At 53.1% G+C, this 13,078-nt stretch overlaps 6 protein-coding genes across 6 annotated transcripts; 4 read left to right on the top strand and 2 right to left on the bottom strand.

Moving 5' to 3' along the window:
- Positions 1 to 94: 94 nt before the first annotated feature.
- On the top strand, positions 95 to 1,272 carry J4E83_005122 (uncharacterized protein; the record flags this gene model as incomplete). The annotated part of the gene is made up of 2 exons (XM_049332043.1): positions 95 to 101; positions 212 to 1,272. The coding sequence occupies 2 exons, from the start codon at positions 95 to 97 to the stop codon at positions 1,270 to 1,272; spliced, it is 1,068 nt and encodes a 355-aa protein (XP_049189138.1).
- A 225-nt stretch (positions 1,273 to 1,497) lies between these two features.
- Positions 1,498 to 2,295, top strand: J4E83_005123 (uncharacterized protein; the record flags this gene model as incomplete). Its single annotated transcript, XM_049332044.1, is given in 2 exon segments — positions 1,498 to 1,504; positions 1,520 to 2,295. 2 exon segments carry the CDS (start codon positions 1,498 to 1,500, stop codon positions 2,293 to 2,295), a joined length of 783 nt encoding a protein of 260 aa, XP_049189139.1.
- Positions 2,296 to 2,359: 64 nt separating this feature from the next.
- Positions 2,360 to 3,464, bottom strand: J4E83_005124 (uncharacterized protein; the record flags this gene model as incomplete). Its single annotated transcript, XM_049332045.1, has 3 exons — positions 2,360 to 2,871; positions 2,930 to 3,111; positions 3,172 to 3,464. 3 exons carry the CDS (start codon positions 3,462 to 3,464, stop codon positions 2,360 to 2,362), a joined length of 987 nt encoding a protein of 328 aa, XP_049189140.1.
- Positions 3,465 to 3,926: 462 nt separating this feature from the next.
- Positions 3,927 to 5,810, top strand: J4E83_005125 (uncharacterized protein; the record flags this gene model as incomplete). Its single annotated transcript, XM_049332046.1, has 3 exons — positions 3,927 to 4,232; positions 4,291 to 4,502; positions 4,553 to 5,810. 3 exons carry the CDS (start codon positions 3,927 to 3,929, stop codon positions 5,808 to 5,810), a joined length of 1,776 nt encoding a protein of 591 aa, XP_049189141.1.
- A 1,500-nt stretch (positions 5,811 to 7,310) lies between these two features.
- Positions 7,311 to 8,012, bottom strand: J4E83_005126 (uncharacterized protein; the record flags this gene model as incomplete). The annotated part of the gene is made up of 2 exons (XM_049332047.1): positions 7,311 to 7,799; positions 7,857 to 8,012. 2 exons carry the CDS (start codon positions 8,010 to 8,012, stop codon positions 7,311 to 7,313), a joined length of 645 nt encoding a protein of 214 aa, XP_049189142.1.
- Positions 8,013 to 8,511: 499 nt separating this feature from the next.
- Positions 8,512 to 9,902, top strand: J4E83_005127 (uncharacterized protein; the record flags this gene model as incomplete). Its single annotated transcript, XM_049332048.1, has 3 exons — positions 8,512 to 8,589; positions 8,672 to 8,760; positions 8,810 to 9,902. The coding sequence occupies 3 exons, from the start codon at positions 8,512 to 8,514 to the stop codon at positions 9,900 to 9,902; spliced, it is 1,260 nt and encodes a 419-aa protein (XP_049189143.1).
- Between the last annotated feature and the right edge of the window lie 3,176 nt (positions 9,903 to 13,078).

Raw genomic sequence — 13,078 nt, forward strand, 5'->3', positions numbered from 1 at the left:
GAGGAGCACGGGCTAAGCCGATTCCAGGTGTGGGGATAGCCCGGTCCAGGCAGGGGGGAAAGCTGGGAACGACATGGGGGACACGAGACGAGACATGCGGGGTACGCGCGTACCGTGTACTTACAGGCCTGGGAGATTTTGAGCCTCAAGCTCCTCGGCAAATGTTCACCACCCACACCACGTACGTCACCTCCACGCACCATGAGCGAAGCCGGCATCAAGACATCGCAGCGCGTGAGCCGCTCGTGCGTCGAGTGCAGCCGTCGCAAAATCCGCTGCGACAAGAAATCCCCCTGCGCGCCCTGCGTGCGCCGCAATGCCGGAAACTCCTGCCGCCGGCCGATCGTCCGCGTCAGGGGACAGCTAACCGTCTACGCCGACTCCGAGGCTGGCAGCGCGGAGGATGTGCAACTCGAGGACCTCCTGCGCGAACGAGGCGCCCTGCGCGCCCAGATTGCTGAACTCGAGACTGCTCTTGCGCTGTCGAAGCCGTGTGCTCATAGCCGCACCAGCGAATCTACCGACTATTCTGCACCGTCGGCTTCCCTGGAGGACCTGATCCCGGCGTTTGAACAGTTCGATATCGGAATCACGACCAATGCTGCGCGTGAGGGTGGCGAGAAGGATCTCATAGATAGACTTTACGAACCTGCTGCGGATCCCATCTATCTGCTTCTTCCCAGTAAAGACGCTAGTATCCAACTCGTTACCTTCTCGCTCCAAACGCTGGGTTGGCTGCACTGCGCCGTGGATGCTGATTTGTTCTTCGGAGAACACGAAGAGTTCTGGCAGAGTACGCAGCTCGGTGCTGGCATCGATCGCGCACGGAGACCTTGGCTGGTTGTCTACCTTGCTGTCCTTGCTGTGGGCATACTCTATTCTAACCCAGACGAAATCCCCGATGTCAACCAACTACCTCAACTTGGAATGCCACTAGACAACCCTGTCTCTATCGCAGTACACACGTCTCGTCTCTGGTATGAGGCCGCACTCAAAGAGCTGGAGAGGTATGGGTTTGCAGGCTCACCTTCTCTCCCTGTTGTTCAGGCTCTGTCAGTACTGACACTATGTCACTCCAACTTTGGTGAACACCAGCGAGAGTGGCTCATCACCGGCTTTGCGACAAACATGGCTAGATGCCTTGATATGCACAAGCTGGGGAATGAAGTCAACATCTCCAAAGACCTGTGCAAAAGACCGGAGTGGTCATCTCCTTCTCAGCGAGAAATGGGGCGTCGGTTGTGGTGGGCTTGCGTTATCCGGGATTGGTAAGTACTGGCCACGTACGCTTTGGCCCAATCGATCTGACTGACCCTCTCTAGGCTTGGAAGTTGGTCTCGACCGCCATCAATTTCACCCGCCAGCTTTTGCTGCCATGTATCGACCATCACCAGCCAGGACGACTACATACTACCCAGAACACCCATGGCTGATAGTCCTGCTTCTTTCGAGTCTGGAAATCTCGCTACTCCTTCACCGGCTCATTACCATTCAATCATGTGCCGTGTCTCTTACATAGTCTACATCTACATCAAAGCCAACACACACCAGACGAATTTGAAGTTCATCAAAGCCATCGAGGAGGTTCAGACTGTTCGACGAGACCTGCCCCTGCATCTATCGCCAAACTTTCCAGCCAATGAAGACGACCGGATATGGGAGTTAGAGTACCCTTGGATACCATTCCAGCGCTATCAGATCCACTTCGTTATTGACTTCTTATTGCTGACCATCGCTCGTGTATTGTCACCGGAGAATCCAGATGATGACCCAAACTTCAGACAGCTGGCCCTCCAGTCGGCGAACAATCTTCTGAGCTACTACGCGAAGCCTGTTCCTAGGGTTTACAGGTTAGTTTGGGTTATATCTGCGTCAACAGTCGCAGCTGCTATATACGTATCCTTAGACATGCTTGCCAACCCGCATGACTATCGAGGTGACGCAAAACTTCGAATCATCAACCTTCTAAGAATGGCATTTACTGAGCTGAGAAAGCACTCTGCCGTTGCTGTCCATGCAGCGAAAGGCTCGGCTGTACTTGAGGGGCTTTTGCCCGTGCTGGAACGACACGACACTGAGCTTCCTGGAACGTCACGTACGATACACGAACTACTGCAGCAGCTGTCGATGGCTGATCACAGCAACACCAACGACTTATCCAACTCGGCGCCTCCAATGGACGGCTTTGCCCACCACGGCAACTACGAGAACATCGACATGTTCGATGGGATTGGCAGCACACTCAATGCAACATACGGTTTTGACGACTGGGACGAAGTGTTTGCTCAAATGTGAAGGATTTTTATACAACGCCATAAAAATTCGCCTCTGCCTAAGAAAGTCATACACTATGCCCTACTCAATACGGCTTCACACCCGCCAGCTTAAGTAGCTTATCCGTCAACTCCGGCTTCTCAAGCGGCTCCGTCCGCTCCCATGGATCAATCTCTCCATCCACCTTGGCCTTCCCTTGTGAGTGGATATTGATGTGTGGCCAATGTGTAGTCGCCTCCCACTTCTCGAAGATCTCCTTCTTCTTCGCCAGATCCTCCTTGGACGCCATGGCTGCTGGTGTGTAGCAAGCATAGATAATCGTGCGGATGTTGTCTGTCTCGGGGTACACAGCGTAGTGCATCTGTCGCGAATCCCACAGGATGAGATCGCCGGGCTCGGCGCAGACCTTGACCATCTTGCAGCCTTGGTCTTCGTACCACTTTACGTCGGTGTCTTGAAAGGGGTAGAAGTCGTAATGGAGGGCGGCGAGGGGGCCCTTGGTTCGGTCCGGAGGGTGTTGCTTGAAGAATCTGTCGAAGAGCTTGGCGGAGCCTTCCATTACGACGAGGCCGCCGTCTTTGGGACCGGCTTCGGAGACTGAGAGTTTGTTAGCAGGATGCTTTGGAATGGTTCGGAGCGACGAGTTTTGACGTACGGTTGATGATACCCTGGACGCAAGACAGGCCTTGTCGCTCGGGTGCCTGGTCGACGTGCGGCCATGGTTTGCTGCCAGCCATCTTGCCAGCATTCGGCAGTGTGAGGTTGATAGTGTCGTATGACACGATGAGCTCGTTTGTGTTCCACAACTTCTCAAAGGCAGCCAGAACGCCTGGTTCTCTATCCGCAAAAGCATCAGTCACCGAGATTGGCGCGTCATTTGCGAAGAGGGGTACTCACTGTCTTGCCTCCCAAACATACTTCTCGTGTGCAGCGCAGTAGTTGAGGTACATGCCGTTCTTGAAGCTTTGAGGCAGATTCTCTTTGGTCCATGTCTCTGGCTTGTTGATATCGAAGTCGTTGGGGAAAGTACCGAGCCAGTCCATCATTTTGTTGCGGTACTTCAGAGCACGCTCCTTGGGCACAACGCCCTTGAGAACGACATAGCCCTTCTCGTAGAAGTCATCTCGCCAGTCGCCGTACTTTTGCTGAGCAGTGCTCGTGTTCTCGTTGTCGTCAAGGAAGGGCGCCATAGTCGCAATACAATGAGTTGATGAGTTTGAAATGGAGTAATAGATTCGGAGGTGATGGCACAAGATATTCCTCCACTGATATACTCCACACCCCTCTACAATCCTCTCGGTCACATTACCCCGGCTCGCCCGTCCACGGCCGCTCCCTGCGGGGACAGACAAGCTTCGTTGTGGGGCGGACCCTGCGGCTCACTGCATCACGGTCGAGATCGGGCGAGCCTTAGCGTGCATGTGCATCTCGAAACGCTCCACATGCCGACGCTACACCTCGAGAGCCGTGTGTAGATTTACAAAGGCAGGTCACTCGATAGAAGTGTCGCGGCCGAGAACGGTCGGGCGGTCTCCACGGAGTCCACCGGCAACAATACGCTCTTTTCAAAACCACGATGCGGCCTCCTCCTTCCCATGTTGCTGCAAGTCACTCGCAACAACTTCTTTGCCCGCTCTTTTCATACTGCAATCATGCCTCTCGCTTTTCAGGTCGCCAATCTGGCTGTCAAGCCGCCCAAGGTGGGTGAAAATGGCTACCAAGGCTTCAATCCGCGCAAAGAGACTCTTCGCAAGGGGTACCAAAGTCGGGATGGTGCCCGCGCACTTTCTGAAGACATGATTGCTGAGCACGATGTCGCTGTCAAAGTCAGAGATGGGTGTACTTTGTACTGCGATATCTACCGGCCTGTCGGTAGCGATCGGAGCGAGAAAGTGCCTGCGATTGTGGCCTGGAGTCCTTTTGGCAAGAAACATACGGGTATTGATATGATGTCAAAGGTTCGTATTTACCGTACAGAACAAAGACTCAGAATGAGGAAAGACTAACATCATCCAGGTCAAATGGGGTTGCGGTGTACCGAAAGGCTGCCTCAGCGGTCTTGAGCGATTCGAAGGACCCGATCCGGCGGAATACGTTCCTCGGGGGTATGCTGTCGTCAACGTAGATGCGAGAGGTGCAGGAGACTCAGATGGAGACATTGTCATTATGGGAAAGCAAGAAGGCGAGGATGGGCACGACGTGATCGAAGAGCTCGCAAAGATGGACTGGTAAGATTCGCACCAGTCTTCCGGATAACACCGATCTAACGATGATACAGGTGCAACGGCTCGATCGGACTGGCAGGCAACTCACATCTCGGAATCGTCCAATGGTTCATTGCCGCAACACAACCTCCCTCACTTAAAGCCATCGCACCCTGGGAAGCCTGTGGTGATCTTTACCGCGAACAATTCGTCCGCGGCGGAGCTTGGGACAATGGCCTCTTCGACTTCATCACCGAGCACGTAATCCGGGGCAAGAACGGACTCGAAGACTTCAAAGAGATGTACCGCCGCTCGTCAACCATGAACCCCTACTGGGCAGACAAGCGCGCCGACATTGCCAGCATAAAGATCCCAACATACATCGTCGCGTCCTACTCCAGTTTCGTGCATACCATGGGCTCGATACGCGGCTGGATGCAAGTCGATACGAAAGACAAGTGGTTGAGATGGGACCCATATCAAGAGTGGTACGACCTATGGGCCGTCCAAGAATCCATCGACGAGCTCGCATCCTTCTTCGACCGGTACCTAAAGGGCGAGAAGAACGATTGGGAAAACTCACCACGCGTACGCATGTCGTCGCTCAACTACGGCGACAAAGAAGCCATCTACCCCATCGTCGAAGAAGACTTCCCAATCCCACGAACAGACTACCGCACCCTCTACCTCTCCGCCGACAACAAGCTTGAAGCCACCGCACCACGCACGGCCGGCACTTTAACTTACAACTCCGAAAGCAACACCAGCCCTGTCTCCCACGCAGCCTTCACAATGACCTTCGACAAGCCTACCCGCTTAATGGGCCTCCCCAAAGCCGTCTTATACATGTCCTGCCCCGACTTCAACGACATGATCGTCTACGTCCTGATCCGCAAACTCGACAAAAACGGCAAGCCCATGATCGCCATAAACATTCCCTGGTCCGCCGCGCCTTACAAATCTGCCGCCGAAATCCCAGAGTCCGATTACTCAAACTTGATGGTTTACTACGGCCCCACAGGCGTCCTCCGCGCCTCCCACCGTAAAACCGATCCCTCGCAGTCTATCCACCCGCAATACCCATTTCATACGCACGACGAAGTGCAAAAGATACCGGCGGGGGAGGTGGTGAAGCTGGAGATAGGGCTATGGGCTATGGGTGTTGATTTTGAGGCTGGAGAGGGAATCAGCGTGCAGGTTAGTGGTGAGTATCCTCTAGTGCAGGAGTTTGGTCCGAGGAAGAAGGAGGAGCTTGAGGAGAGGAATAAGGGGACGCATGTGGTGCATGTGGGTGGAGACTTTGGTAGTCATGTTGTTTTGCCGTTTGTGTGAGGGGGGTGTTGAGGGTCGGGAGGATGGTTATACTTAGTAGACATGGTTCTATGGATGTTCGTTATTCTACCAATGTACAAAATGCAGTGCCCCAGAACACAGCCACAGCGCGTCAATCCTCGTATTCCCTCCCGTTAGCCGTCCAGAAAATCTCCCGTATGTCTAAATTGGCACGCCTTACTGCCCTGGATCTTCCCTATTCTGTCCTAGCTTCCTGCCAAAAGCTCTTGGCGTACCGGGCGCCTGACTGGAACGGGTTACGCGCGGTGAGGCTCTTCGTACGACTACACCTACGCGAGGAAGATTGAAAGTTAATAGGGGCCCAGGCGTCGGTGAAGTGGGGAAAAAGTCTTCTGGTGGCATGGTTGGTATAGGTGTTAGATGAGTGCCTCGGGATGGGCATTGCTTGAGTACGGTAGTAAAAGAAGAAAAGTGGGTAAAGTGCCGCTGGTGCCGGTGGATGGGATGAGTATAAGGGAAAGGTAAAAGTAACTTGGGTATGATTTAACACAGACGGAGTTCCACATATCTCCCGCACGACTTCGGATCTGCGAAAACATCTCTTTGTCAACAATACAGCGGCACATCCTTACTCGTACAGCACCATTTCACAACCATGTCTTCCCTCACCTCCCTCGACACCTTCCTATTCCCCACACCAACCTCCTCCCTCGCCCCCTCGGGCACACAAATGATAATATCCGGCACCCCCCTCGCCACACCCCTGACCTGCCACCCCTCCGTATCACGAGAAATGTTCTTCAGCGACGTCTCCGGCAAGTATTGCACGTACAACATCGCCGCCGGCAGCAGCAACAAAACGATCCCCTACCTCGCCTCGTGCTGCAAACCGGGGGCTGAGGTGAAAATGTGGCAGGACTGCATGCTTTACTGCGAGACTTCGTCGAAGCAGGCCGACGAGTGGAGGGAGTGTGTCGAGGAGATTTATCCGCAGGCGAAGACGGATCCGCATTTTGAGGTTGTGCAGGTGTGCTATGGATTGGAGGGGAGGGGGTTGGAGTATATAGAGGGGCCGAATGGGACGAGGGCGCCCGAGGTGGCGCAGAGTAGGACGAGTGTGGGGGGTGCGGTGCAGACGGGGGATGGGGAAGGTATGTTGAGACATGACGAGATAAGTGTGAATTGTTTGACTGACTGATTGGTGTTAGGTAAGGCGAGTGGAGATAGAGCTTCTTTGAGGCTGGTGGGATGGATGGTGGCTTTTTTGGCTGTGGGAGCTGGACTTTTGGCTTGAGTGTTAGTTCGGTGTTGGGCTGAGCTACGAACCAGAAGATGTCCCGTTATATACCCATGAAGGAGAAAGCGCTGTAAGATAGATGCGAGGGCTGCTTGATTAGTATAGTCATCACCGTAGTGATGCTGAGCATCAGTGACATCGTAAAGCGTATGCCATGCGCTGCCACCACTCACCATGCAGGCGGCCTTGAATGCGTCTGATGTATACACAATATGTTTTACAATTCCCACCTCACAACTAACTCAGGCAGTCTGCTTCCTCGCATTCTTAACTTTACTCTCCGCCTTAACCTCCGCCTTCGTCTTCTTGCCCTGCTCCAACCGCCTCTCCTTCGCCGTCTTCTGCTGTCCAGCCTGTCCGCCATGCGCCTCAGCCCGTGCCTTTTCCGCCTCAGTATGTATCCTCATGCCCTCCATAGCCTCGGCCAATGTGGGTATTGTTAAGCCTTGTTTCCGCGCCAGCGCCAGTCTCTGGATACTCGCTTGCCTGCCCCGCTCCGCCGACCGTACGTCCTTCAATAACCGCTCTTTGATGCGCTGTTCGTCGAGTTGTGCTTGGGTGAGGACTGGGGGCCGGTTTTCGACGGGCTCGCCAAAGGGCGCGACGATGGAGGTTACGACGTGGCGGATTACTTTGGAGGTGCGGTAGCCGGATGTTATGCGCACAATGTCTCCTTCGACGACGGAGTTGTTGGGGTCGCGGGCTATGTATGTTTTGGGGGCTGGGAAGTGCTGGTTCGTTCGTCAGCACTGCTATGGGCTAATGTGCGATTTGTCGTGCCAACACACCTTCCTGAACTTCTTATTCCATTCGTGTTCTGCGACGCGCACTCGTACTGCTCTCGCCATCTTGCCTGCTGAAACTACGACGCCGACTTTCTGGCTTGTGAAACATGGCGGTAGAATTGGCTTTCCGGCTATCGCCTTGGTCGCTATCGACGCCATGGCGGGTGGTGGTGGGTGTCGAGTCGAGGCGTGGTTGGTGTGCGGTGGTTGCGGAGGTCTTGCGGAGGTTTGCTAGCGCGGGCTGCGCACGCCAAGGTCGACCTGAGGGTGTGTATATGGAGACGGCAACTCAATGCGTCCTCGTACTGTATGCGATGGCGTGTCGGAGGCGTGTGGGGTGGTGCAGCCTCGATTCACCGTCGTCGCGTGGGAAATGCCTCGCATGAAAAGTGAAGTCGGTAATGCCAAGGCTTAACTCCGATTGGCCGCATAATCTACGTTACTGCTATCGTGTCCCATTCGCAACATCCACTTTCACATTCCAAGTCGCCCTTCCGCTTTCACTCTCCCAATTCTTTCTTTTCGGGGTCGCTCGTACCTGAGTTTCACACGCGAACCCCATGTAGAAGTTTGCTCCTGCATTTATCTCGGATACTTTTATTCCGTCCACTCACTTTGCCAACTCCAACACCGCTGTTGGCGCAACTCACAGGACAAAATGCTCCCACGGTTAGCGCTTTTCTTTCTGGTCGCCTTCCTGGCGCTGATCGTTGTTGGTGCAGAGGATTACTACAAGGTATGTAAAAGCGTCCTCTGTACACATCTGTACTTTCGCCTCAGTTGCAAGATGAAGTGCACTTGCTAACATGATACTGTAGCTACTTGGCCTGAAGAAAGATGCCTCGGAGCGCGAGATCAAGAAAGCCTATCGAACCCTCAGCAAGAAGTTCCACCCAGACAAGAACCCGTACGTTCGTAAACCCATCATATCAGCTCACATCTCTAACGTTCAACAGTGGCGACGATGAGGCAAGTGGGAAGTTTGTCGAGATAGCCGAAGCCTACGAGGTCCTCAGCAAGAAAGAGATGCGCAAGATCTACGACCAGTACGGCCACGATGGCATCAAGCAGCACAAGGAAGGCGGTGGTCCACGCCAGCACGATCCCTTCGACCTCTTCTCGCGCTTCTTCGGCGGCTCAGGACACTTTGGACACCAAGGCGGAGAACGACGCGGACCGAACATGGAAGTGCGGGTCGCACTACCCCTGCGCGACTTCTACAACGGCCGAAAGACGGAGTTCACAATCGAGAAGCAAGCGATTTGCTCAGCCTGTGAGGGATCAGGTTCGGAAGACGGACACGTGGAGACTTGTGGTACATGCGGCGGGCGTGGTATCAGGATCCAGCGACAGCAACTCGCGCCCGGCCTATTCCAGCAAGTGCAGGTCCATTGCGACCAATGTCACGGCAAAGGAAAGACGATCAAGAAGCCTTGCCCGGTCTGCCACGGTAGCAGAGTCATCCGCGAAGCCGAATCACACGATCTCGAAATTGAGAAGGGCATGCCAAAGGGCGTACGCATCACCTACGAGAACGAAGCAGACGAAAGCCCCGACTACGTCGCCGGCGACCTCATTGTCCACCTCGTCGAGGCCGAACCTGCCATGGGAGAACAAAACCACGAGCGCACAGACGGAACCTTCTTCCGGAGACGGGGCAAGGATCTCTTCTGGCGCGAAGTGCTTTCCCTCCGCGAGGCATGGATGGGCGGCTGGACACGCAACATCACCCACCTGGACGGCCACATTGTCCAACTCTCGCGCAAACGCGGCGAAGTCGTTCAGCCCAACATGGTTGAAATCGTCAAGGAAGAGGGCATGCCAGTATGGGCCCAACAACTCGAAACCCACGAGGGTCTGCAATACGGTGATCTGCACGTCGAGTACGTAGTCGTCCTCCCCGACCAAATGGAGAAGAGCATGGAGAAGGAGTTCTGGAGCGTGTGGGAAAAGTACCGCGCCAAGAAGGGCGTTAGCATTGATGAGGAACTTGGTAGGCCAACGGAGCCTATCACGATGCCTGAGCCGGATGCGCACGACGAGTTGTAGGACGGCGTTCTGAAGTGGATGTCTTCGGTGTGTGCACAGCGTATAGAGCGTGCGTGGATGAAGATGCTGGGATGAAGCGATATGTTCAGTGCTTGTATGAATTGAGCGTGGTATACCCGGTGATGATGTGGAGTTGGGGAGTCGGTTAAGGCTTTGGGACGTGTTGCTTTGGCATATAGAGCTGTTTTTGTTATGGATATATACTAGAACAATGGATGAATACACTATGTGTTGGTTCTGTGAGGATGTATGCGTCGGTGATGATGATGATGATGATGATCATCATCATCATCATCATCATCATTCCTACCGAAAGGTACGTGCTGCACCATCACTCATACCTCCGATCTAAATTCCAAACCCATAAGATATTGTTTCACGAGTTTCGGAAGAACGAAACAGGTTTGATAACAAGAGTACTGCGGAAGAGTAGAAGCATAGGTACGTAGCTAGTCGAAGTTTTGTCCCAAAACCGAAAGGCAGAACACATGAGGTCTTCAAACCCGTATTTTTGGAAATTCTCTGCTGGCTTATACATAGTCCAGCTTGTGATTTTCGACTGGAGGTCGCACATGAGAATGCTCTTCACAAATCTCGCGTGTTCCACCACGAGGAAGGAACGACTCCATGGCGACTCCGTCCGTCAGTTTTGTTCTGAGTCTGAGAACGACGATTCCCATATGCCAAGTCTGTAAGCTGTATTTTGATGATAAAGTGAAAGAAGTAGGTAAAAAGGCAGGAGCGCAGAAGACATCCAAAAAGCATGGGAGGTTTTTCGGTTCACATGCGTTGGTATTTTGTAGTTTCGAAACCTTTTAAAGAGGCAAGGCAGCCGGAGGGAGGAACATAACCAGTTGGCGAGGGCAATTTCGGAACACATGAGAAGTGTATCTGTGGTTTTAGAATATGCACAAAATGATTGCAGTGAAGAGGTGAGAGTAAAGAGCTGGTCAAAGGGAAGCCTTTATACATCGGGGAGACGTGAGGGATTCAGACATACAGGGTGCTGGGGAAAATTTCGGGAAGGAGCGAAAGCTCGAACGTCCATGGTGTCTTGCGTGCGACATCTTGGTTTTAGACGCGAACATGAACGTGTAAACGAGGATTTTCTGTGGAAAACTCCATCCGATTATTTTCTTGTCTTTTGAATGGGTTGAGTTGCTCAGAGGCTCAGACATAGCATACCCCGCAGCTTGTTTTGGTTACAAGTTCTAAGTTCTTTGAAATGTGCTTCTCCATGTAAGCAGTTTGGATGTCTTTTGGAGGAAGAAAGCAACATAAACTATAGGTGTGTTTTTCTGGATCAAACGCGGATCAAGTAGAAGTGGAAGTAGCAGATGGCAGCTCATGGGAGGACTGGATGGGCTTTTGGTATTTCGAAACGAGAGCAGGCGCACGAGCAGACATGGATTGAACTCAAGGTCTTTTTGGAGCATAAGATAGAACTTTGTTGTTTTGAATACTTCATCAGTCTTGAGAAGTGAGGTAAAGAGAAAGACAGAGAACGCCTGGGTGACATTTTATACGTCGCGAGGGAAACCTACGCGCCAATCACGTGGTAAGGTACGTTGATATTGTACCAGATTACCCACCTTTTTCCAAACTTGCTCGTTTTGAGTCGAGAAAGCTGCCGCGTTCCATGAGGCCCTCAATTTCCACTTCGGATCCAGCGGGATGAAACTGGAAAGCAATTATGATGCTAAGGCTCAAGTATACAGCGGCTATTGCGTCCACCCAAATTGAAGATTGGTACACCGTGCCAACGACATGACCGGCTTCGAGATGCAGGTACGCTTTGCTAGACCGACGTCACCGTCAGCTAGGCCATGCGCTGTTATGATCGCACCCTTGTTTTCGGGCCTTTGACATGAAGAAAATCCATAAACACGAGCCGCGACGGGCACTTGCTAGGTAGTGCTACCAGGAAACGAGGCAGAGCTGGTACCGAACCGTTTGTCAATGAGCGTCGTACGCATGGTCGAGGCCCACGGGCTGCGTGTTGTGAAGGTCAGACCAAGCATTAGCGGGGTGACCCGCTCAAGCATTAGCGACCCTCGCTGATTGGCTTAGGGCGATTTTAGCTGTAATCATCTCTCAGGGTGCAGTTGCCCGATACACAAAGACATCCCACACCCCGCCAAACTTCAGCTGGTACTCGTGCATGAAGTCTGCATGATGCAAAGCTCGAAATCTGACGATGGCGGCTGATGATTACTCGACAATGTTGTTCCCTACCTACACCCTTCCAAATACTTGTGAATGGCGTGCTTTCTCGACGAGCTGAGGACCAAATCCTGCTTTTAGCCATTTCTCCTGACAACTATTCACGGGATGCGCGATTTACGACCCCGCGACATTGCATCAAGGGCGTTGCGGCGCCGAAAAGCAAGCGCTGCAAGTCACATCCCCGCGCGCCGACGCTCAAGAAAATCCCGCAGTGCTGCGCCATCCTGCCTAAACAATGAAGCAGCTAACTACACGTGGGCATTCCGTTCTCACGATAAGCACCAAGGCTAAGAGCCAACCAAAGCTTTTCGTCAGCGGTAGAGCTTGTTACCAGATGAGATTGTCAGACAGTCACAGTTGCGGCCAGATAACGGGATGGTATAAGTCCTGCGAGACTGCTTTACTGTCATTGCGTACAACACCGACAGCCTGGTATGGATACCTCAATACACTTTGCAGATGCAGACCTGCATCCAGTCCGATCTTCGCAGTCTGTGGGCGGAGTGTATCCTATGCGCTCGCGTACGAAGTCGCATGCGAATCGGACTTCGGTTGATGCGAAGATCAGCGAACTGGAAGACGCGGAAGACGAAGATGCAGGTCTGCGCGATGAGCGCGATTTTAAGCGCAGTCAGGTAAGGAGGCATATGGCGCGGTGCGATCCGGCTCACTGACGCGACGCAGGTCTTCAGTCTGACACAGATCCTCGTTCTTGCATACCAATCCACCGGTGTCATCTATGGCGACATTGGAACATCGCCGCTCTATGTTTACTCTTCGACGTTCACAGAGGCGCCTAGCCGTATCAATTTACTCGGTGCCCTTTCGCTCATACTATGGTCTGTCACCTTGATGGTCACCGTCAAGTACGTCTTGATCATCCTACGCGCCGACAATGATGGAGAGGGCGGCACGTTCAGCACATACTCTTTGCTATCTAAATATGTACG

The sequence above is a fragment of the Alternaria metachromatica genome, assembly GCF_023757995.1.
Source record: "Alternaria metachromatica strain BMP 0045 chromosome Unknown scaffold_9, whole genome shotgun sequence".
In the NCBI taxonomy this organism is placed as follows: Eukaryota; Fungi; Ascomycota; class Dothideomycetes; order Pleosporales; family Pleosporaceae; genus Alternaria; species Alternaria metachromatica.